At 65.6% G+C, this 23095-nt stretch overlaps 3 protein-coding genes and 1 long non-coding RNA gene across 4 annotated transcripts in view; 3 read left to right on the forward strand and 1 right to left on the reverse strand.

Moving 5' to 3' along the window:
* The first annotated feature begins 92 nt into the window (after positions 1–92).
* Positions 93–11654, forward strand: PA2G4 (proliferation-associated 2G4). Its single transcript, XM_068663537.1, has 13 exons — positions 93–285; positions 2579–2707; positions 3228–3333; positions 3557–3626; positions 4681–4773; positions 5269–5332; positions 6772–6850; positions 7900–7978; positions 8200–8333; positions 8907–9001; positions 9465–9592; positions 10133–10186; positions 10476–11654. The coding sequence occupies exons 1-13, from the start codon at positions 198–200 to the stop codon at positions 10539–10541; spliced, it is 1185 nt and encodes a 394-aa protein (XP_068519638.1). The 5' UTR covers positions 93–197; the 3' UTR covers positions 10542–11654.
* Positions 1510–10142, reverse strand: LOC137845983 (uncharacterized). The gene is made up of 4 exons (XR_011090351.1): positions 10007–10142; positions 4096–4296; positions 2242–3679; positions 1510–1832 (listed from the first exon to the last, which is right to left on the reverse strand). It is a non-coding gene; the product is annotated as an uncharacterized lncRNA (long non-coding RNA).
* Positions 11655–14013: 2359 nt separating the features above from the next.
* ZC3H10 (zinc finger CCCH-type containing 10) lies at positions 14014–16464 on the forward strand. Its single transcript, XM_068663538.1, has 2 exons — positions 14014–14221; positions 14738–16464. The coding sequence occupies exon 2, from the start codon at positions 14781–14783 to the stop codon at positions 15957–15959; it is 1179 nt and encodes a 392-aa protein (XP_068519639.1). The 5' UTR covers positions 14014–14221; positions 14738–14780; the 3' UTR covers positions 15960–16464.
* Positions 16465–16930: 466 nt separating this feature from the next.
* Positions 16931–23095, forward strand: part of ESYT1 (extended synaptotagmin 1) — an 8784-nt gene continuing 2619 nt past the window's right edge. The window contains 21 exon segments of the mRNA XM_068663532.1: positions 16931–17272; positions 18133–18174; positions 18322–18456; positions 18569–18642; positions 18766–18838; positions 18914–19003; positions 19159–19214; positions 19305–19428; positions 19502–19678; positions 19916–19998; positions 20117–20165; positions 20251–20340; positions 20426–20518; positions 20620–20691; positions 20783–20869; positions 21770–21919; positions 22004–22135; positions 22372–22548; positions 22646–22728; positions 22841–22889; positions 22997–23086. Coding sequence (XP_068519633.1) covers positions 16964–17272; positions 18133–18174; positions 18322–18456; positions 18569–18642; positions 18766–18838; positions 18914–19003; positions 19159–19214; positions 19305–19428; positions 19502–19678; positions 19916–19998; positions 20117–20165; positions 20251–20340; positions 20426–20518; positions 20620–20691; positions 20783–20869; positions 21770–21919; positions 22004–22135; positions 22372–22548; positions 22646–22728; positions 22841–22889; positions 22997–23086 — 2235 coding nt within the window. The 5' untranslated portion in view covers positions 16931–16963.

Below are 23095 nucleotides of genomic sequence, written 5' to 3' on the forward strand. Positions count from 1 at the left end.
CGCGCCGCGGGCGTTGCCGGGAGTTGTAGTCCGGGGGGCGGGGACTCGGCTTCCCAGCGTGCCTCGCGCGGAGCCCGCGCTCCTGCCCTGCTCGCGCGCTCGCGCTCGCGCTCCCCGGGGTCTCGGCGGCGGCGGGGGGGGGACGGGGACGGGGCCGGGACCGGGGGCGGCGGCGGAGGCCGGGGGCGGCTCCGACCATGTCGGGCGAGGAGGAGGCGGCCGAGCTGACGATCGCCGAGGACCTGGTGGTGACCAAGTACAAGATGGGGGGGGACATCGCCAACCGTGAGTGCTGGGCCGCGGGCGGCGGGGGGGGGGAACGGGAAGGGGGGGGGGAAAAACGGGGAGTGGGGGAGGGGAGGGGGCAGCACCGGGGGTACCGGGAGGGGAGGGGGGGGGACGGGGAAGGGGAGCGGGGAGCGGGGGGGGAGGGCCTGGGGCGGGCGGCGCGGCCTAGTGCCCCCCCCCCGGCCCGTCTGACCCCGGTGGGGGGGGGTGAGGGGGGAGCACGGAGCCCCCCGGCCGTTGTGGGGGGGCTGCGGGGGTTCGGGGGGGCCGCTCCCGGTGTTCCCGGTGCCCCCGGCCCGGCCGCGCTCGGCGGGCGCTGCCCGCACGTGGCCTCCGCGCCCCACGTGCACCGGGGGGGGGGGGGGCAGGGCCCGGCGGGCTCCCCCCGGGAGGGGCGGGGGGGGCACGGCCGTGCGGACCCCCCCTGAACCGGGCTCCCCCCGGTGCCTCCGGTCTTTTGTTAAGGGATCGACCCCCCCTCACCCGCCCCGGACCCCTCTTACCGGCGGGGGGGGGGCAGCGGGGCCGGGCCGGGCGCACTCCCGGGGCTGGGCAGCACCGGGCTGGGCCCTGCTGCTGCTCCCCCCCCCTCCCGGACCGGGACCCCCCGGGGTCAGCCCCCCGATCCCGGTCCCCGTCCCCCCCCCCCCCAGCTCGGTTTTAAAGGTTTATTTTTGCTGCATCACCCCCGTTGCTCGCTGCCCCCCCCGGGGAGCTTCCAGCTGCTGCCCGTGCCCCCGGGACCGGCGGTGCTGGGGGGCTCCGGGGGCACCGTGCCCCCCCCCGGGCTCCTCGGGGTGCCCTGGGATCGGCTTTAGGGACATGGCTCAGGGCTTGGAGCCCTCCCGTTGGCCCCATTCTGCTGCCCCAAGTGTCGGTACCGGGGGGCAGAGCCCCCCCCGTGGGACCGGAGCCGCTCCCCGGTGCCGTGGCACACGCGGCCTTTAACACCGGCCACCGGTTTGGCACGTGGAGCGGCCCCCCCGGCTGGCCCCGGTGTTTGTTTTAGCGGAGCTGGGGAAGGGCAGAGGGAACCGGGGCAGAAACGTTCCCTGCCTGGCAGCACCCCCGGGCTCTTGGTGTGCCCCCGGGGCTGCGAGGGGCTCGCGGCCCTACACGAGGCACCGGGGAAGGACGGAGCACGGTTTCGGGGTGCTCCGTGCTCGCTGCTGCCCCGTTTTGTCGTGGTGCTGTGAGGAGCCCGGCTCTCTGCTCCTCTCCCCCCGGTGTTTGCCTTAACGCTGTCGTTTTCCCCCTCCCTGTGTCCTGCCTTCCCCTAAACGCCTCCTGTGCGGGAGCAGTGTGCTTGGGAGCGTTCCCAAAAGGTTTGCGACGTGTGGAGAGGTGGCCGAAAGCACCTGGAAGGTATCATGCAGGGGAAAACTTCGGGTTTTGGTGTCAAGGAACCGATAAGAGCCCGGCCCCGTAAACCCCTCCTCGGGCACTTGTGCCGCACGCATGCCGTCACTGACAGAAGCTCCCACGGAGGGGAAGCGCTTCCCGGAGCAAAAAAGTGCCCGGGGAGGCTGCGAGGACACCAGGACCTGCAAATAAATGTTAGTGTAAGCCTCGAGTCCTGGTGGAGCGCCCCGGCTTCACGAGGAGGAAGAGGGGGAGCAGCTGGGGGCCGCGGGGAGCCCACGGGGCCGCCCCGCAAAGCTCCGGGCACGCTGGAGCCGAGAGGCTGCCGGGACTCGGAGGCACCCGAAGACGTGCAAAGCAGGGAGCAAAACTCGCCCTGAGCCCCAGCGAGGCGTCCCCCGCGTCAGCCGGGCGCCGTGTCGGGGCGCAGAGCACGCGCCCTGCCTCAGAGCCGCGGTCCTGCAGCGTCGGGGCCCCGCGGGATGGGCTCCGCTTCGCCAGCTCCCGGCCCTCCGGTCCCACGCGCCCGCAGCGCTGGCCCCTGCCCCTTTGATGTGCTGCGCGTCTCGCTTCCCCGAGTCGTTTCCAAACCTGTTTCTGGAGCTCTGACTGGGCTGGAAGGAATGTGGCAGAGCGCTGTTCCTGCTCGGCTGCTTTCAGCCGGGCTCGGTGCGTGAGGCCGCGGCGCTTCACCCGTGCAAATCCCGACCCAGCTCTGTTTGCTCGCGCTCTTCAGGGAGAGGGCTGGGGAAAGGCAGCTCTCAAAAACACCAAATAAACATTCAGACGGGTTTTCTGTGTGTCCGCAGCCCTCCTGGTGAAAAGCCGAGTGGAGAATGGCGCTCCCCACAAAAAACGGCTCCGTCTCTTGCCCCCACGCCGCTCGCCGGTACCGCTCTGAGGGCTCCGTGTCTGTGTTTCTCCGCAGGGGTCCTGCGTGCCGTGGTGGAAGCGGCCAGCTCGGGGGCATCGGTTCTGTGCTTGTGTGAGAAGGGAGACGCCATGATCATGGAGGAGACCGGCAAGATTTTCAAGAAGGAGAAAGAAATGAAAAAAGGTGAGGCCTGCTCCAACGCGGGTGCGTTGTTTTGGGCCCGGTGGGTGCCCGCTACGAGGGGGCAGCGGGGCAGGAAGGGCTGCTCGTTGTCAGAACTGGCCTGCTGCTCCCAGAGAGCCCCTCTCAGCCCTGCTCACACCATCACCAGTGAGCTGGAGCTTCGTGTTTCCTCACTCCCCAAAATGAGGGGCACTGGGGGCAGCGCTGCCCTGGGAACGGTGACGTGGTGCCACCTGAACGCCACCCAGCTCCCTGCCTTGTGCTCTGGAGGTTTGGGGTCCCTTCTGCAAGTGTCTTACTGCTGGGGATCCGTTTTATTCGGCGGGTGTCTGTTTAAAAGGAAGAGCTGGCGCAGGAGCACGCCACGCGCTGCAGTCCTGCTGCTTTGGGGCCGGAGGAGGATGCAGCGGGGCATTTTACACAGCTTTAAAAACCCCTAAAACCTAAGTGATGTTCACACTGCCTGCGCTGCATGAGGCCGCAGGACTTCACGGGGTGTTTCTGTGTTTTCTCTTCACAGGTATTGCCTTCCCGACGAGTATATCAGTAAATAACTGCGTCTGTCACTTCTCCCCCTTGAAGAGCGACCAAGACTACATCCTCAAAGACGGAGACTTGGTCAAAATGTAAGCGTCTCGCTCAGGTGTCTCGTGAGTTGACTGCTGGCATCAGGGCTTTGCTTTTTAATCCTGCTCGGTGCGTTAAGTACTTCCCCGACGTGACTAATTGCAGAATCTAATAGCTAGCCAAGCTTTTGAAACATGCCTGCGTCGGGGAATACTTGGAGGAGTCACACAAGTTTCCCCAGCCATTAGGCCCCACCTGTAATTAACTCTCTTTGTGTTGCAGCGACTTGGGAGTCCACGTGGATGGCTTCATAGCGAATGTAGCACACAGTTTTGTCATAGACGCCTCCAAGGTGGGTTTGTGGCGCGGTGCTGTCACTCCTGCGGCTGCTGCCTGGTGTGCAGCCTAAAGGGGAGAGCAAACAGCAGACGTTGGGGGCACCTGGTTCTACAGCAGAGCCTCGGGGAGGCGGCTGCTTGGGTTCCCAAAGGATCTGGTGTGAAAACAGAGCGTTTTGTTAAACCCCTCGGTCCCCTGGAAGGCGAGGGCAGGCGCGCGGCCTCAGCAGGGTGACAAAGAGTTGGGGACAGACCAAACGTGGGCGGCGCTGCAGCGAGGTGCTCGGAGTGTCTGCCCTGCAAATGGAGGTGCTGCCGTGCGCTGGGCAGGTTTCCCTGCCCCCTCTGGTGGCCGCGCTGCTGCCGTCGCCTTCGCAAACCCGAGCACGGGGGGGACGTGTTCCCCGGCCCCAAACACCCGTCCCTGCTGCCTGCTTTTCCTGTCCGAGCGTGCCTGGGCACACCTGGGGCAGATTTTCTCACCTGGGGCTGAAGGCACCTGCTGGCACGGGTGGTTTTTGGCCCAGGCCTTTGGTTGGGTGTTCTGGAGGTGAGGCCAAGCCACGCTCCTGCAGCCGGCTGTGGGAGTCACGTGCGTGGAGCCGTCACGTAGGCTTGGAGCCGGCTTTTAGCTGGAGTCTGGGGAGGAGAACAGCGGTGTGGGTCTTCGGAGTGGTTTTTCTCCTGTGGAGAGGACAGAAAAATTTCCAGAGATGCATTGGAAGCCTTTCCAGTCCATGTCCCTGGCTACACAAAAGACTTGTTCAGTCTTTGACAGCGATGAGCTTGTACGAGGGTGTTCTTGTTGAAATGCAACAAGAAATAATGGAGAAATTCAGCATGAAATAGGGGAGAGCCAGCGTGGTTGTGGCTGCTGCTCACCTGCTTTTTGAGCAGGGGAAGGACAACAGAGCTGGAAGCCAGGAGCTCCCCCACTTCTGAGATCCCCCGCTCTGCTCGGGGGGGTGTTTGGTTAGATGGAGGCTCTCCACCAGTCAGCAGCGCGTTTTTGCCAATAACAGGTAAAAGAACTTAGCCCCAGGAGCCTTTATTTTCCCATTTTTGCAGGAAAACCCCGTGTCAGGCCGTAAAGCTGATGTCATCAAGGCAGCTCACCTCTGTGCTGAGGCCGCTCTGCGCCTGGTGAAGCCTGGAAACCAGGTGAGTGACGGGGGGGCTGTGGGAACAGCTCAGACGGGGCGAGGAGCTCTGGTCAGGGCACCACCTGCACCACACGGCCTCTTTGGGTGTAAAAATAAAGGTTTTAGCTGGGCCTGCAGCAGATCCCCTGAACGGGGCTCCCTTAAACCTCCCACTGTGCTGCTCAGACGCCTCAGCGGCCGTGGGCGTTCTCCTCTTGTCGCCCTGTTGCTATTCCAGACGTGCCTGGGTTTCTTGTAGCTGCCGGTGTCACCTCCTAAAGGGATGGCTTGTGAAAAGGCACCGGGTGCAAGCAGGAGGCTGAGCTGACCTCGTGTTCGTGCTGTTTTTGTTGATATGGGGTTAAAAATGGAAGCCTGGCGCCGCTTCTCCTGTTTTCGGAGGTGTCAGGGCACCGCTCGGTTTATCACAGAGCGCTGTCAAGTGAGAAACCTGTCGTGCCCGTGCCTTGGATTTTATTCCCTTAATGTGTGTTTTCGTCTGTTCTTCATCCAGAATACACAAGTGACAGACACGTGGAACAAAATCGCCCACTCGTTTCACTGCACGCCGATCGAAGGTGAGGCCTGGGGGGTGGCCGAGGCAGGGGTAGGGGTGTTGTAATTAATTACACACGGACCGAGATCCCGAGCTGCCCCGTTTGGATCCTGGGAAGCCCACGCTGACTGCAGGTCCTAGACACGCCACCTCCAAACGCAGAAGCCTTTGCTTAAAAATCAATTTCAAAACTTCAAAAGTATCCACCTTCAAAACGATTGGATTTTTTTTTTCCTTCCTCTGTCCTTTGTTTTTGGTTTTGCTCTGTTGTGAAAGATGCGTTAATCTAGGAACAGCCGTGGGCTTCTCGGGCTGGTAGGTGCTGTCCTGGCTCGGGGACTTCCCGCTGACCTTGGGCAAATCGCTTGGCCCTCAGCTTCAGACTTGGCCACTCGCAGCTCAATCCCCTTTAGTAAATGCACAAAAGAGCTCGTTTGTAACGCAAAAGATGCTCATAGAAGCGCAGGGTATGTAATTTCCTCCCTTGCAGCTCTGAACTGATTCATGTTTTCTTCACAGCATTGATAACGAGCGGGGGGAAGGCGCTGGGGTGGCTCCTTGATGAAAGGAGAACGCTGGGCTCTTGTTTGAAAGGTGGCAAGAGCTGAGCTCGACACTTGGCACGTGCAGATGCTTTTCTGCTAGTTAGTGACATCACCAACAAGCGGTTTCCAGCCGCGATTAAATTGGCCCATTATTAGTTAAATTTCCTGAAATGCCAGAAAGCTGGTGCCTTCTCTCTGCTCGCCTTGGCCCGGCCTCGGAAGGTCGCTGCCCCGTTCCCTGTGTGGGATGGCTTTGTGGGTCCCCTCAGTGCCCTGCTCCTTGCTCTGAAAAACCGTGGCAGGAGCCGCAGCGAGGAGGCGGCTGCTCACGCTGTCGAGGGAGTTGAAGCAGCCACTGTTTTGGAAACAGTCAAGTGCCGTAATTATCTAGGCACTGGCAGCAGCAGAAGGCCCCAGCTGATGAAAACAAACGGAGCTGCTGGTGGCTGGGCTCTCCTTTTCCTCTCCCCTCTCACCGATGGAGCCGTCCTCCCTGGACGAGACATGTCCTGGGATGAGCAGAAAGGGAGAGCGAGTTGGGCCCCCAAATGTGCCCTGAGTGTGGTACGGCCAGCCCCAAACATCTCCATTCATTTGATGTGTTTAAAAACACCCAGGGGTGTTAAAAATGTGTGCTCACGGGCTCAGCTCCAGCCCGTTACGAGTGGCCGCTGAGTTGGGGGCTTCACCGAGGAGCAGCGGTGCCAGGAGGGGTCCCCAGCTCCTGCGGGGGTCACGGGGGGTTTTGGGGAGCTCTGCACCCACTGACGTGTGGGGACAGCCCCTGACCAGGTGAAGCTGAGGAGGTTTCACCACCCCAGGCGGTTTGTGTGGCTATTTGCTGCACCACAGAGCGTTGATAACGCCAGGCTGCAGCGCAGCTCGGAGGTGTTAATGGGTTCTCTTATCGCGGCAGGGATGCTGTCGCACCAGCTGAAGCAGCACGTGATCGATGGAGAGAAAACAATCATCCAGAACCCTACAGACCAGCAAAAGTGAGCATCACCTCGGGGCTTGCTGCTCCACGGTACCTGGGAGTGGCGTGGCTCGGGCTGGGGCTCCCATTTCTCGCTTTTTGGCTGTGGGGTCAGGCGGGGGGGGAGCAGGTGTGTTTGCACGTGCTGGCTGCCTGCCGCTGCGACGGGGTTTAACCCGCAGGAAGAGCGCTCCCTGCACGAAGCCTGGCTCGAAGTCTGACCCAGGGAGGCAGACTGGGGGTTGTTACCCCCCTGGCTTCTGTTCTACGTGAACATGCAGCGCGTCTCTGGGCCTGGGGCTTGTCCTGAGAAGGAAAGGCTGCAAGGCACCGACCCGACGCTCCTCGCTGGCACCTGCGAGCGTTCTTGGTTTCCATCCAGTTTCTCGAAGGAGTCCCCAGCAGCTCGCAGCCTGTGGCCTTAGAGGCTGCCAGCGAAGTAGCCGACGTTTGCTCGCGGTGGCCGTGGGTGCTCGTCCAGCAGGAAGCGTGCCAGGGCTGCCAGGAGCCCACCGCGTGGTGGGGGCTGTCAGGAGCATCTCAGGGTGGCTTTGGACTGACGAACTGGATTCGTCCTTCTGCTCCAGCAGCTTCTGTCCCTCAGGGGTGCAGTCAGGGCTGGGTCTCAGGCTGAATATTTAGAGTTTAGGGGCTTTAAATCCAGCACTTGGCTCACAAGGGTGTAGGGATGTACCGGGGGGCTCTTGGCCTGGTGGGACGTGACCACGAGCTCAAGGAGCTGGTGCTGAATGTGGGGTCACCTCCCCCTCTCTGGGGATGGAGCTCCTTGTCCTGGGCAGGAAGAGCACTGGCTTGCCGTTGTTTTTCCCTGCCAGCCTGTTGCTGATCAGCTCTACTACCTGGGACAGAAATCTTTGATTTCTGTGCCAGCTTTTGCTCTTCTGGTCGGGGACCTGTTCGCTTCGCAGCACCCTGGCGCTGCCTCGTGCTTGCAGACCCTCGCTGGCTAAGCCCAGCGTGGGCTTGTCGGAGGTGCTGTGGCTGTGTGGGAGGTGTTCTCCTCTCTATTTGCCACTTTTTGACTCACCAAACCTTTTTTTCATCCAGGAAGGACCACGAAAAAGCAGAATTTGAGGTCCACGAAGTTTATGCTGTTGATGTTCTTGTCAGCAGTGGAGAGGGAAAGGTGAGTCGGGTGCTCCCTGCCCGGCGTTCTCCGTGCACGTGGCTGGATTTGAGCACAGCCCGATCCGTGTGGGGTCTCGCTGCTTCTCTTTGCATGTAGCTTTTTCCATCAAAAAAAAAGTCAGGGCAGACTTTTACCGTCAGCGTCCTGGCTGGGGCAGTTCTCTGGCAGAGGAGCTGCTGCTCTGCCCCCTTCCCACTCGGCTCTGTTCGCATTTTCAGGCGAAGGACGCTGGGCAGAGAACTACGATTTACAAAAGGGACCCCTCCAAGCAGTATGGCTTGAAGATGAAAACCTCCCGTGCCTTTTTCAGCGAGGTGGAGAGGCGCTTTGATACTATGCCATTTACTCTCAGGTATTTGCTTTTATTCGTGACCTCCCCACGTGTGCAGAGTTGGATTCTGTGTGCTCTTACAGCCCGTGCTCTCGGTGTCTGTCACAGGGGGGGCAGCTTCTGCTGCTTTACGTTGGGGTTTGCTGTACTTGAGCCAAGCAGTGGGCGGAGGAAGGATGTTAGGGGCTTAAGCAGGAATCCCAGGCTCAGTCCGAGGATCGAGAATCTCCTGTGCCCTGCGTGGCAGGCGGGGAGCCCGGAGTTGTGGCTAAAATAAAGAGGAGTGGAAGCAGTGCCAGGGTGCAGCGTGAGGAGGGGAGGCAGCTCCAAGCAATTTTTGCACATGATTTACTCTCAAAATAAGGAAGCAACGTCCACCTGACAGGCTCTCTTTGTCCTTAAATCCTTTTCCACTCTCAGAGGGCAGTAGTTCACCCAGCAGGTGCCTGCTCTCACCAACTGTTCTGTCACTGCAGCACACGCAGCACCACCAGGGGAGACGCAAGTGAAGGAAGTCCCCAGCCTGACCCCGGGGGCAATGCTGAAGCCTGGGGGGTGGGATCTGGCTCAGCTGTGGCTCCTTTTCCTCTGCAGGGCATTTGAGGATGAGAAGAAGGCCAGGATGGGGGTGGTGGAATGCGCCAAACACGAGCTGCTCCAGCCTTTCAATGTCCTCTACGAAAAGGAAGGTGAGTGCTGCCGGTGGGAGGGCTGGGGGCCGGCTGGGGGTGCCCGGAGCCGACAGCTGGGGGTCATTTCCCGAGGCCGGTGACACCGGGGCTGGCCATGTGGTGGCACAAATGCCAGGGGTGCACTTTAAGGGCCCTGGCATCCGTCCTCCCAGAAAAAACTCACTCCCCGCTGGCTTCTGGGCCTTGGTTTGGAATCGTTCCAGCGAGGAGATGAAGTTTTTCATGGAGTGATTTCCTGGGCAGGAGGAGAGGTTGCCAGCTGAAGCCCTCCAGTTCGTGTAGGGAGCTGGAGGGGCCGTGGGGTGCTGCTGAGGTTTTGCCCTGGTCGGGGTTGGTCTGAGGAGCCCCCGCAGGGTGGTTTTGTAGCCGTTATGGTTTGGGAATGGAAAATGGGACAGGAACTGAAACAGCACCATCAGGTGCCTGGGGGCTGGTAGTGATGCCCGTTTCTGCTTTGCAGGAGAGTTTGTTGCACAGTTCAAATTCACAGTGCTTTTAATGCCCAACGGCCCCATGAGGATAACAAGTGGCCCCTTCGAGCCTGAGCTCTACAAGTCGGAGTTTGAGGTGCAAGATGGAGAACTGAAGGTTAGTTTAAAAAAAAACTTAAGTTTTCTTTTAAACTCGTGGGTTGCCCTGTGTTTCTGCCCCTCGGGATGAAGGTGGGAAGTCCAGGAGACTGGATGGAGAGGGGGTGAGCAGGAGCTTAAAAAAGGAAAAGCTCAGCCCCTGCAGCCAGGCTGCCGGCACGTCCGAGGGCAGCAGTAAGTCGTGGTGCAAATCAGTGGCTCGTTGCAGCCCTGCAGCACGAGCAGAAATGTGTTTTAGCCCAGGCTGGGCTCTTATTTCCTGTATCAAACGCAAGCTTCAGCTCGTGGCAGCGGTGCCAGCCCTTTCCTAGGAGCTGCTGAGCAGCCCCGACAGCTGCCTCCAAGGCCTCGTGCCTCAGGGGAGCGCGGGGCCGTGGCATTCCCCGCTGCTGCTATGCCCGTTAGGACTTACCACCATTCCTTCGGGGGCTGGCAGCGCTCCTCCTGCTGTAAAGGCATTTAAAGCCCTTTATCTCCTGTCAAAGAAAAAAAAAATAGTTGGGCTTTCTAGTTTCTTACGTTTCCTTCCTGTCTCCAGGCCCTTCTACAAAGTTCTGCAAGCCGGAAGACCCAGAAAAAGAAGAAAAAGAAGGTAATTCGGTCACGTTTTGTGGGATTGCTGGCACCCAATCAGCAGCACCCAAACTTCACCAAGTTCCCTTGTGGTTGTGTTTCGGGCTCACCTCAGTGCAGCGCTGAGAGAGCAGAGGCTGGTGTTCCCCTGCTGCAGGAAGAGGCACCCTCGAGGCACCCACACCCTCTTTTCCTCCCAGTGAGGCTCCTCGGGTGGGCGCCCTCACAGCTTTGTGGTCGCTCTGCCCCTCACCGGTGTCCCCAAACATGTCCCCGTCCTGACAGCTGCCCTGGGTTTGTTTCCGCAGGCCTCCAAGAACGCAGAGAATGCCACCACGGGAGAGACGGCGGAGGAGAACGAGGCTGGCGACTGAGGGGCTCCCGCTCCCTCCATGTAGCACCCACTTCACACACACTCGCCCCTTTTCCCCCCCCCAAAAAAAAAAAAAAAGAAAAAAAGAAAATCTAGCACTGTTTGTCTCTTACGACCAAACGACAAACAGTCTGGACTTCCCACTGACAACAACCAGCTCCTATTGACTTTGCCAATGAGGGAGGATTCTCTCAGCCACTTCAGACTACTTAAAAATAAAGCAGGAAAACAAAATGAGGAGTAAAAGCTAGTCTATATCCACTCTTTCTAACCTTTTATACTACTCATACTTAAAGAGGTGAACAACTAAGCCGTTCCCAGGGAGAGGGAGTGCAGAGAGCTGCTTGCTTTCTCCTTCTGCCTTCTCCCTTTTTTTAATTTCTCCCTTTACAGATTTTATTGGAGGAAAAAAAAAAAAAAACAAACAGATTACGCCCGAGAAAAAGTGACCTGTGTTTAGTGATATGGTACGCGCGTACGGTGTAAGGTGACCTGCCTCGCAGCGCTATCTCAGCTCCTCCCCAGCCGCGTAGGCATTTCTGTCTGTTACCTTGGGGCAGAGGATTTCTCACTTTCTTTTAGCCTCTAGATTGTACGTTTCTCATTGGAAACCCACCAAATTTTGTGTCCCCTGTGAGACTGTAGGCTGTCCTGTCTACCGCGCTCTGTCTCTGCCTTGGTTTACGTATAAACGCTCTATTTTTTAATACACCACTGTGGTGAGCTTGTTTTTAAATTGACTGCCCAACCTGAAAGGAAGCAAATCGGCATTCCCCACCTGACGGCTCTGCGGAGGGGCAGGAGGCAGGCGAGCTGGTGGCTCCGGGGCCGTGCCTGCTGCTCTCCACTTTGTTTAAGTTCCCTGATGCCCTGGGGTGTTTTCTTCTTCCTCGTGGCTGGTTTCCATGGCCCGTGAGTGCGTTCCACTCTTCTATGTGTGTTGGCTCCTGGAAGGACGTCCTGCCTGCACGCGCTCGTGGGGGCAGGAGGCGAGGGAAACGCTGCAGCAGACTCGGGCTAGAGTCCAGCCGGGGGTACCGCTCTTTTCTAGTGGGTCTTCTGTTCTTTTTTTAAAAAGAAAAAAAAAAAAAAAAAGCTGATTGAATTTCATGAATTTGAACGTGTGAGGTGTTTTTCTGTACCGATACCTGCGCATCGGGTCTCTGCTCCCTCTCCTGGAGGTGATTTGGGGAAAATTCCCCAGCCCTGGCCGGTGGCTGTTCCTCCACAGACACTGCTCTTCCCGCCGCCAGCTGGGGCCTGCCTCAGCGCCACACGTGCAGATACAACCAAAGCCAATAAAAGAATAAACGATGCGATAACTTTTTTTTTCCTGATTTTTCCACCTCTCTGCTCCTCTTCTCCCCCCTTCAGCTCCCTGGGGGCCCGGGGGCAGGTTGGGGGGGGCGGGGGGGTGAGGAACCCCAACCTCGTTCCCCAGCAGGAATGTTTTAGGGTTTCTTTTGGGGTTTTTAAGCAATTTCCTCTCCCTCGCCTGCTGTGGGGGGGCGGCGGGCCCAACCTTTCACCTCAGCCCCCACCCCAGGTCTGTGTGCCTCTGGGGCTGGCTGCAGGTTTATTTAATTTTCTACTTAAAAAAAATAACGCTGAACCTCTTGATACAAGACAAGAACCCACCCAATTATTTAAAACGTGGGAAATCTCCCGAGAAGCCCCCCCCGCGCCGCCTTTGTTCCCCAATAACCCCCTGAGGGGTGTGGGGGGGGCGGTGGCTCTCTCCCGCCGTGCAAAATGGCGGCCGGCGCGCGGACTACATCTCCCGTCGTGCCCCGCGGGGCGCCCGCGCCTCCCGTCGTGCCCCGCGCAGGGGGCGGGGACTCGGCGCCCGCCTATAAATAGGCCCCGGCGGGGGATCGCGGCCTCTCTCGGCCGCCGCCATTTTGTCGGCCGCCGCCGCCGCCCGCCTCCATCCGCCGCCATCCGCCGTTGGAGCCGCCGTTAACGCCGCCGCCGCCCGCCGGGACTGAGCGGGGCGGCCCCGCGCCGCCATGAGGGCCAAGGTGAGAGGCGGGGGGCGGCCGATGGCGCCTCGGAGCGTGATGCGGCCTTGGATGAGGCCTAGGGGGGGTGCTGGGGCTTGGGGGGGCTCTGGGTGTTGAGGGACTGGGGGGGCTGGGCCGGGGGGTGGCCTGGGTGCTGGGGGGGTCCTGAGGGGGGTCCCCCAGGTACCGGGAGAGAAGGGGGTCCCTGAGGGGGGGTCTCGGGGGGGACCCTGGGTGCTGGAGGGTCCCGGGGGGTCCCTGGGTGGGGGGTCCCCGGGGGGGGTTCCTCAGTGCTGAGGGGTGCCAGGAGGGGACGGTGCCCGAGGGGGTCCCTGGGTGCTGGGCAGACCCTGAGGGGGGTCCTCTGGGTGCTGGGGGGTCCCTGAGGGGGGTGGGTGTCCAGGTGCCTGGGGTGCCGGAGGAGGAGGGGGTCTCTGGGTCGGGGGTCCTCGGGGGGGGTCCCTCAGTGCTGGGAGGTGCCAGGGGAGGATGGTCCCCGAGGGGGTCGCTGGGTGCTGGGGGTGTCCTGAGGGGCTGCCAGGAGGGGACGGGCCCTGAGGGGGTCCCTGGGTGCCGGGCAGGCCCTGAGGGGGGTCCCCGTGGTGCTGGGGGATCGCTGAGGGGGTCCCGCGGTGCCGGGGGGGGTCTTTGGGTGCTCGGGGGGTGTCGGGGTGGGGAGGGTCCCGGGGAACCAGGGCTGTGTGTAGGGGGTGTTCCGGTGCCCTCTTGCAGCAGGAGCAGGTGCAGGGCCCGGGGGCTGCTCGGGGCTGGGGGGGGTCGGAGGGGTCCGGGGGCTCCGCGGGGCCGTGCAGGGGAATCCCGGGGTGCCGGGTCCCGGCCGCGCTCACTCACCGGCTGCTCTCCCTCTCTCCGCAGTGGCGCAAGAAGCGAATGCGCAGGTAGGTCGGGGGGGGCTCCCGGTGGGGGGGCTCCCCGCGGGATCCCCGGGCCTGGCGCTGCCCCTTCCGTGGGGCCGAGGCCCGGGGAGGGGGGGGGGGGGGGGGGATCCCCGACGGCGGCACCGGCCCCGTGCCCGGTGTGCGAGCGCCGCTCCGCGTCTTGTCCCCTAGGCTGAAGCGCAAGAGGAGGAAGATGCGGCAGAGGTCCAAGTAGGCGCCGCGCCCGGCCCCGGAGCCCCGGAGCGGAGGAGCCGCGGGGGAGCAGCACGGGGAGCTGGCGGCGGGGCCGCGTGGGGACCGGGGCTGCGCTGTGTAACGGCCCCGGGGCCGCCAATAAAGCTTGGATGTGTTCGTTGGACGCGGGCTGCTGCTGCTGCGGGCGGCTGGAGGAGGGGAGGGGGGGCGCCGGTAGGGACCGGGGGACACCGGGGGCAGGGACCGGGCACCGGATCCCGGGTGCTGGGGCCACGTGGAGGAGCCGGGGGGAAGCGGAGGGCGGGGCCCGGAGCGCTCCGTGCCGGGGCCGGGGGTGGGTTCGGGGCCGGGGGGCGGCGGAGCAGGGACCGGGGGGGGCGGCACCGAGCCGGCGGCGCGCGGCTGTGACGTCACGGAGCGGGAAGAGGAGCGGGAGCCCCGCGCGGCACGCCGGGAAATGCCCCGAGGCTTGTTCCGGGTCGCCCCGGAAGCACCATAGAGCACTTCCGGCCCGGCGCAGAGCGGCAGCCGGAAGGGGCCGCTCATTGTTGGCGCTGGAGGACCCGCGAGGAGGCCGCGAGCGGGTGAGTGCGGGGCCGGGCCGGGCCGCGCCGCACCGGGCGGGGCCGCTCCCACACCGGGGGCCGCCCCCGCGCCGCCCCCCGGGGCCTCGAGGCGGCCGCGGCCGCTCCGCTGCGAACCGGGCCCCGCCAGGCCCCGCTCCGGGCCTGCCCCGGGCCTGCGGGCGGTTGCCATGGCGACCCGGGGGGGGGAACCGCGCCCCCACCGCCCCTCCCGGTGCGACCGGGCCCGGGCCCTGCGGGGCGTCACGGGACGGCGGCCCCGGTGCCCCGGCGGCTCCTGGGTCCCGTGTAGGCCGCCCTCATGAGGGCACCGGCACCGGGCGGCGGCCGCGCGGGGCAGCCCGGGCTCTACCGGTGACTCCCGGAGCCTCCCGGGGCCGCACCGGGTCGGGCCGCGCCGTGCCCTGCCCGCGGTGCCCGGGGCTGCCGGGGGGTGGGGGCCTCCCGGTGTCCCCCGGTGCCGCTGCCCTGTGCTCACCCTGCCCGCCCCCCTCCTTCCCTTCCTCCTTCCTGCAGTGCCCCGAGGCCGGCGGCCCCCGCAGCGGCGGCGGCGGTGAAGATGCCCGACCGGGACGGCTACAACAACGGCGGCGGCGGCGGCGATGAGGTGGGCGCCAACGCGGACGACATCTGCCGCGACTTCCTGCGCAACGTCTGCAAGCGGGGCAAACGCTGCCGCTTCCGGCACCCCGACATCAGCGAGGTGACCAACCTGGGCGTGCGCAAGAACGAGTTCATCTTCTGCCACGACTTCCAGAACAAGGAGTGCGTGCGCCTCAACTGCCGCTTCATCCACGGCACCAAGGAGGACGAGGACTGCTACAAGAAGACCGGGGAGCTGCCCCCGCGCCTGCGGCAGAAGGTGGCCGCCGGCCTCGGCCTCTCCCCCGCCGACCTGCCCAACAGCAAGGAGGAGGTGCCCATCTGCAGGGACTTCTTGAAGGGCGACTGCCAGCGGGGCGCCAAGTGCAAGTTCCAGCACCTGCAGCGGGACTACGAGTACGAGGCGCGGGGGATGGCCGCCCGCGAGCAGGGCCTGGGCACCGCCGTGCGCCGCTACGACGCCATCTACGACCCCGACCGCTACGACGACCACGAGCCCGTGCTGAAGCGGCGGCGGGTGGACGGGCTGCACTTCGACACCTACGAGTACAGCTTCACCAGCCCGCGGACGGTGGAGTACCGGCTGCTGGAGGAGGAGAACATCATGCTGCGCAAGCGGGTGGAGGACCTGAAGAAGCAGGTGAACAACCTGCTGGCCACCAACGAGGTGCTGCTGGAGCAGAACGCGCAGTTCCGCAACCAGGCCAAGGTGATGACGCTCAGCTCCACCGCCACGGCCACCGAGCAGACTCTGGCCCCCACCGTGGGCACCGTCACCAACTACAACCACAGCATCGCGCAGACGCACACCACGCTCAGCAGCCAGGCCCTGCAGCCCCGGCCCGTTTCCCAACAGGATTTGGTCGCCCCCGCCGGCGCCCAGGCGGCGCCCCCGGCCAACGCCGCCCCCCCCATGAACCCCGAAATCACGCCGCTCTCGGCCGCCCTGGCGCAGACCATCGCCCAGGGCATGGCCCCCCCGGTCTCCATGGCCCCGGTGGCCGTTTCGGTGGCTCCGGTGGCCGTGTCGATGGCGCAGCCGCTGGGGGGGATCACCATGAGCCACGCCACCACCCCCATGGTGACGTACCCCATCGCCTCGCAGAGCATGCGGATAACGGCCATGCCGCACTGACCCCCCCGCAGCGCCGCCCGCCTCGGGGGGGGGGGCGAGGACAGGAGGCGAGCGGGAGCCGAGCCCCAGCGTGGGATGGAGAAACTGTGGGGCCTCCAGGCTTCGGGGGGGTGGGGGGCGCAGGAAATGGGGCGCCTCCCCCGGTGGGTGGCTGTGGCCACCGTTAACCCCGAGCAGCCGCGCGTGGGCTTTGGCGTGACGGCGAATTCAGGGAAATGGGGGTTAATGGGGGGGGGGGCGCGGCGTGTGTGGGCCTCGTGGTGACCCCAGCCCCTCCGCTGACCCCCCCCCAGGACAGAGGGACAGCCGCGAGGGGGGAGCCTTGCTCTGGACTAAGCCCCCAGCTGCGGGGGCTGGGAGCCTCAGTGCCGGGGCTTGTGGCACGGCCATGGGGGGGTCGGGGGGGGCAGCACCGGCCGCTCCCTGTCCCGGTGTTGTGCCCCCCCCCCCCCAGCCCGTGTAATGTTTTCGGCTATTAAAGGACGCGACCTGCGTGCGCTCTGCACCAACGTGGGAGTCAGTGGGGGGGGCAAAGAACCGAAAGGGGGGGGGCAGGACTTTGTTGGGGGAGGGGGGGGCAGGACCTTTTGGGGAGGGTTCAGGACCTTGGGGAGGGGGTTCAGGGCCTGGGGGGGGGTTCAGGATCTTGGGGGGGGGCTCAGGGCCCGGGGCTGCCCCCTCCCCACAGGCCCTGAAGCCGTGGCCCCGCGGCCGCTCCAAAAAAGGGCAAATGGCGATATGGGCAGGAATTTAATAATTATGGCCGGGGGGGGGGCACGGGCGGGGTCCCGGGAGGGGAGAGGAGGGGAGGGGGGGGGAGCAGCGCGCCCCGAGAGCCCCGCCCCTTCCGCGCTGCGCCAATCAGCGCGCGGCACTCCGGTCCTGGGCGCCAATAGGGAGCGGGGGGCGTGGTCTGAGGGGGGAGTAGGCGAGGTCTGTTGGGGGCGTGGTCACCGAGTGGTCGGGGGCGTGGCCAGCGGGAGGGCGTGGCCAGTGTTGGCGCGATGGAGCCGCGGGGCGCGGGTTCGGGTCCCGGTCCCGGCTCCGCTCCCGGCCCCGGGCTGGGCGCGGCGGCGCTGGCGGCGCTGGGCCGGCGGCTGCTGTGGGCGCTGCCCGCCTACGCCGCGGGGCTGCTGGGGCTGGGCGCGGGCGCGGTGCTGCTGGCGCTGGCTCTGTACGCCGGCTGGAGGCGGCGGCGGAGAGCCCGGCAGCGGGGGCTGAGCCTGGCCGCCCGCCTGCAGAGCGACGAGGAAGCGGCCGTGAGAGCCGCCGCCGCCGGGCTGGGAGCGGCCCGCGGGGAGCTGCCGGCCTGGGTAAGCGGGGACCGCCCGCGGGGACCGCCCGGAGACGCCGCCTGCAGCGGGAGGGCGGCGGCTGCGGCCCGGGGCGGGGGGGCCGGTCCCGTTCCCGCTCCCGTTACGGTCCCGGTTCCGTCCCGGTTCCGTCCCCGTTCCTCATCCCCTTCCTGGTCCCGGTCCCCATCCCCTTCCCGTTCCCATCCCCTTCCTGTCCCCGTTCCTCATCCCGGTCCCGGTCCCGGTTTCCATCCTCATCCCCATCCCTTTCCCGTTCCCCCCCCGGTCCCGTCCCCGTTCCCCATCCCCTTCCCGTCCCCGTCCCCTTCCTGGTCCCGGTCCCGTCCCCGTTCCCCTTCCCGGTCCCGTTTCCCCGCCCAGCCCCCGCTGCGCGGCTCTGTCCCGTCCCCCCCCCCCCCCTCCCCGAGCCCCCCGCCGCATTGCACCACCCCCGCTCCGGCCCCGAGGTCCCCCCCCGGTTCCGCTCCCCCCAGGACCCCGCTGCCTCCCCCCCCCCCGCCCCACCCTGTGCCCCCCCCGGGGTGCCCGTGCCCGCAATCCGTTATCTCCCGCGGCTTCCGCCGTGCCGTGACTCACGGGGCTCGGGGGGGGGGCCGCTTCCTGCCTGCCTGCAGCCTGGGGCGACCGCAGAGACCACATCCCCCCCCCGGGGAGGCTGGGGGGGGCTTGGACCCCCCCCATGGTGCCCCCCACCCCAGGACCCCCAGAAGGAGCCGGGCTGCTGCCAAGAGTTGGGCACAGCCTGGGGAGGGGGGGGGGGGGGAACTGAGGCACGGGGCTGGCGGTTACCGACCCCCCCCGCGGCACCGGGGGGCTCATAAGGTGCCCCCCCATCCCCCCCGTCCCCCCCCAACCAGGTGAGCTTCCCGGACGTGGAGAGGGCGGAATGGCTGAACAAGGTGAGGAGCACGGCCCTACAAAACCATGGGGACCGCCGTATGGCTGGGTGCTCATCCCCCCTGTCCGTCTGTCCGTCCGTCCCTCTGTCTGTCCATCCCTCTGTCCGTCTGTCCGTCCCTCTGTCCCTCCGTCCGTCCGTCCCGCAGGTCCTGGCCCAGGCCTGGCCGTTTTTCGGGCAGTACATGGAGAAGCTGCTGACGGAGAGCATCGCCCCGGCCATCCGCGCCTCCAACAGCCACCTGCAGACCTTCACCTTCACCAAGGTGGACATGGGCGAGAAGGTAGGAGGGGGCTCCCCGTCCCCCCCCCGTCCCCCTGTCACCTTGTCACCTCCCCCCCTTCAAATCAGCCCCCACCCCCATTGCCCCCCCTCCCTCACCGCTGTCTCCGCAGCCCCTCCGGGTGCTGGGGGTCCGGGCGCACCCTGGCACCCACAAGAGGCAGATCCTGCTGGACCTCAACATCAGGTGAGCGGGCAGAGACCCCCCCCCCGGAGCTGCTGGGGCTCCCCCTCGTTGTTTTGGGGGGGGGGCAGTGGGATGGGGGGGGTCCTGCTACACCCCCCCCCTCGCCACGTCCCCTCTCCCCAGCTACGTGGGTGACGTCCAGATCGACGTGGAGGTGAAGAAATTCTTCTGCAAGGCGGGGGTGAAGGGCATGCAGGTGAGGGGGGGGGTCTGTTTTGGGGGCTGTGAGGTGGTGGTGGGGGGTCCGCATCTCAGTGCTGCCCCCCCCCAGCTCCACGGGACGCTGCGGATCATCCTGGAGCCCCTCCTGGGGGACGTGCCCATCGTGGGGGCCCTCACCATGTTCTTCATCCGGCGCCCGGTGAGTGCCCCCCCCGGGGGGACCGACAGCCCCCAGACCCCCCAGGCAGGATGGGGCTGGGGTCCCCCAACCCCTCTGCCCCCCCCCCAACCCCTCTGACCCCCCCAAACCCCTCTGACCCCCCCAAACCCCTTCTGCCCCCCCCAAAACCCCAGACTTTGGACATCAACTGGACGGGGATGACCAACCTGCTGGACATCCCGGGGCTCAGGTGAGCCCCAGCGCTACGGGGGGGGGTTCCCAGCCCCCAGGACCATGCTGAATTATGCCCCCCCCTCCCAAATCTTGTCCCCCCCCCCAGCTCGGTGTCGGACACGATGATCATGGACACCATCGCCTCCTACCTGGTGCTGCCCAACCGCCTGCTGGTGCCGCTGGTGCCCGACCTGCACGAGGCTGCGCAGCTCCGCTGCCCCCTGCCCCGGGTACGGGCTGTGGGGGGGGGACAAGGGGGGTGAGGGGGGGGGTCCTGGCCCCCATCTGACCCCCCCCTTGCAGGGCGTGGTGCGCGTGCACCTCCTGGGTGCCCGGGAGCTGCGGAGCAAGGATCGCTTCATGGGGGGGCTGGTGGAGGGCAAGTCGGACCCCTACGCCGTGCTGCGCGTGGGCACCCAGCTCGTCACCAGCCGCGTGGTCCCCAACGAGCTCAACCCCACCTGGGACGAGGTCTACGAGGTGAGGACCCCCCCCCGTGTGCCCCCCCCCCGCCGTGTTGGTGTGTGACCCCCCCCCCCCCAACAAAAGGTGGGGGGCTGCGGGGATCCCTCTGTCCTAACCCCCAGGGGGTTGCGGTGTGTGGGGGGGTTTGGGGGGACCCCGGTGGGTTTGGGGGGTGGGAGCACCCCGAGGGGACCCCCCCGGGACTAAGGACCCCCCCGTGTGCCCCCCCCCCTCAATTCAACCCCCCCCCAGTTCATCGTGCACGAGGTGCCGGGGCAGGAGATGGAGGTGGAGCTGTTCGACAAGGACCCCGACCAGGACGACCTCTTGGGCCGGTGAGGGGCTGGGGACCCCCGGGGCTTCAGCCCCCCCCCCAAAAAAAAAACAACCCCCCCCCCCCCAAAAAAAAAAAACAACAACAAAAAACCCTGAGCTCACGGCCACCCCCCCCAGGATGAAGCTGGATTTCGGGGAGGTGCTGAAGGCGCGGGTGCTGGACGAGGTGAGGAGGGGGCTGCGGGTGGGATTTGGGGAGGGGGGGGGCACAGGGGGGGAGCCGTGCTGACCCCGCTGTGCCCCCCCCCCAGTGGTTCCCGCTGCAGGAGGGGGGCCAGGGCCGGCTCCACCTGCGCCTGGAGTGGCTGACACTGCTGTCCGACGCCTCCAAGCTGCCGGAGGTGAGGGGCTGGGGGTGGGGGGGCCGGGGGGGGCTCTGCCACACTTAACGCCCCCCCCCCCCTTCCCGCTGTCCCCCCCCCCCAGGTTTTGCAGAGGAACCGCACGATCGCCGCCAAGCCCGACCCCCCCTCAGCAGCCATCCTGGTGGTGTACCTGGACCGGGCGCAGGAGCTGCCCGTGAGTGTGGGGGGGTTCTGGGGGGGGGGGGGGGGGGTCAGGGGGGGGGCTACGAGGTGCCCCCTGACCCCCCCCACCCCCCCCAAAAAAAATCCATTTAGATGAAGAAGCCGGGCAAGGAGCCCAACCCCGTGGTGCAGGTGTCGGTGCAGGATGTGACGAGGGAGAGCAAGGTGGGGGGGGGGCACGATGCGGCCCCCAGGGAGGGGAGGGGGGGGCTGGGGGGGGGCTGGGGGGGGTCCTCTCACATCGCCCCCCCCCCAGGTGGTGTACAACACGTGCTCCCCCGTCTGGGAGGACGCCTTCCGCTTCTTCCTGCACGACCCCGCCAACCAGGACGTGGACATCCAGGTGGATCCCAGCCCCCCCCCCCCCCCAAAAAAAAAAATCTGCCCCCATTCCCCCCGTGCTTCCCCCAAATCCTGCCCCCATTCCCCCCGTGCTTCCCCCAAATCCTGCCCCCATTCCTCCTGTGTGCCCCCCCCAAAATCCTCTCTATTCCTTCCCATGCTCCCCCCAAAATCCTTCCCCCAAAATCCTGCCCCCATTCCTCCTGTGCCCCCCCCAAAAAATCCTGCCCCATTCCTCCCCCACTCCCCCCAAATCCTGCCCCCATCCCCGTGCCCCCCCCCAAAATCCTGTCTCCATTCCCCCCACACTGCCCCCAAATCCTGTCCCTATTCCCCGTGTGCCCCTCCCCAAAATCCTGTCTCCGCTCCCTCCCATGCTCCCCCCAAAATCCTGCCCCCAAAATCCTGCCCCCATTCCTCCTGTGCCCCCCCAAAAAATCCTGCCCCATTCCTCCCCCACTCCCCCCAAATCCTGCCCCTATTCCCCGTGTGCCCCCCCAAAATCCTGCCCCCATCCCCGTGCCCCCCCCAAAATCCTGTCCTCACCCCCCCACCCTCCCCCCAAAATCCTCCCACTCCCCAAAAATCCTTCCCCTACACCCCATACCCCCCCCAAATCCTATCCCTATCCCCCAATGCTCCCCAAAATAATTCCCCCCAAATCCCACCTTAACCCCCCGTGCCCCCCCCAATGCTCCCCAAAATCCTTCCCCCAAATCCCACCTTACCCCCCCGTGCCCCCCCCACATCCTTCCCCCTCTCCCCCCCTCTCCCCCCACCCCCTACCCCACCCCACCCCCTTTTTCTCCCTGTTCCCCCCTTTTCCCCCTCCTCCCCTTTTTCTCCCTCTCACCCCCTTTTCTCCCCTGTTTCCCCGTGCCCCCCCCGTGCCCCCCCCCAGGTGAAGGACGACCCCCGGCAGGGCTCCCTGGGCTCCGTGTCCGTGCCCCTCTCTCGCCTGCTGCAGGCTCCGGAGCTGACCCTGGCGCAGCCGTTCCCCCTGCAGCACTCGGGGCCCTGCAGCCGCCTCTACATGAAGCTGGTCCTCAGGGTGAGGGGCTCGGGGGGTGGGGGGGGGGCTGGGGGAAGGGGGGGCCCTCCTCACCCCGCTGACCCCCCCCCCGTACGCCCACAGGTTCTTTATCTGGACGCCCCCGAAGGCGGTGCCCCCCCGGGTACCTTGGAGCTCCCCGTGGGTGCCGGTGCCGGCACCGAGAGCGCACGGCGGCCCAGTAAGGCCAGTCCGGACCCCCAGTTTGGCACCGAGGTGGGAATGGGGGGGGCTGGGGGGGGGGCAGGATGGAGCTGAGGGGCTGGGGGGGGGTCCTGGAGGGGGGGGGGGGTAGGGTTGGGGGAATGGGGGCACGGTGTGCGGGGCAGGACCCCCCTTGTGCCCGGTACCCCAAAACACCGTGTCCCCCTCCCCGTGTCCATGTCCCCATGTCCGTGTCCCCCCCCCCCCCCGTGTCTGTGTCCCCCCCCGTCCCTGTGTCCCCCCCCCAGGCCGTGCTGCGGATCCACCTGCTGGAGGCCGAGGACCTGGTGGCCAAGGACAATTTTTTGGGGGGGATGGTTCGGGGCCGCTCCGACCCCTACGCCAAGGTGCGCGTGGCCGGGCGGGCGTTCCGCAGCCGCGTGGTGAAGGAGGAGCTCAACCCCCGCTGGAACGAGATCTACGAGGTTTGGGGGGGGGGGCGGGAGGGCTGTGACCCCCCCCCAGAGCGTGGCTGTGCTGTGGGGTGGGGGGGCCCCTCGGTGACCCCCTCCCCGTCCCCAGGTGGTGGTGGACAACGTCCCGGGGCAGGACGTGGAGTTCGACCTCTTTGATAAGGACATTGATAAGGATGATTTCCTGGGCAGGTGGGTGCTGGGGGGGGGGGCTGGGGGGCTCGGGGGGGGGCTGGGGGGGGGGTTATCAGCGGTGGGACCCCCCCTCACGCCCCCCCATTCCTCCCCCCCCCGCCCTCCCCAGGTGCAAGGTGCCGCTGCGCCGGGTGCTGAGCAGCCGCTTTGTGGATGAGGTAGGAGAGGGGCTGGGGGGGGGCACAGAGGGAGGTGGGGGGGGCACCTGGGGGGGGGGGGCACACAGGGGGGGTCTCACCCGGCTTCTCCCTCCCCCCCCCCCCAGTGGCTGCCCCTGGAGGAGGTGAAGTCGGGGCGCCTGCACGTGCGGCTGGAGCGCCTGGAGCCGAGCCCCAGCGCCGCCCTCCTGGAGCAGGTACGGGGC

The sequence above is a fragment of the Anas acuta genome, chromosome 29 (assembly GCF_963932015.1).
Source record: "Anas acuta chromosome 29, bAnaAcu1.1, whole genome shotgun sequence".
Classification (NCBI taxonomy): Eukaryota; Metazoa; Chordata; class Aves; order Anseriformes; family Anatidae; genus Anas; species Anas acuta.

Bases quoted from the DNA above. Each gene is read 5' to 3' on its own strand.
- PA2G4 (XM_068663537.1), top strand. From the start codon at position 198: ATGTCGGGCGAGGAGGAGGCGGCCGAGCTGACGATCGCCGAGGACCTG. The intron at 2,708-3,227 runs GTGAGGCCTGCT...TTCTCTTCACAG, and splicing joins GGAGAAAGAAATGAAAAAAG to GTATTGCCTTCCCGACGAGT. The intron at 10,187-10,475 runs GTAATTCGGTCA...TTGTTTCCGCAG, and splicing joins AGAAAAAGAAGAAAAAGAAG to GCCTCCAAGAACGCAGAGAA.
- ZC3H10 (XM_068663538.1), top strand. From the start codon at position 14,781: ATGCCCGACCGGGACGGCTACAACAACGGCGGCGGCGGCGGCGATGAG.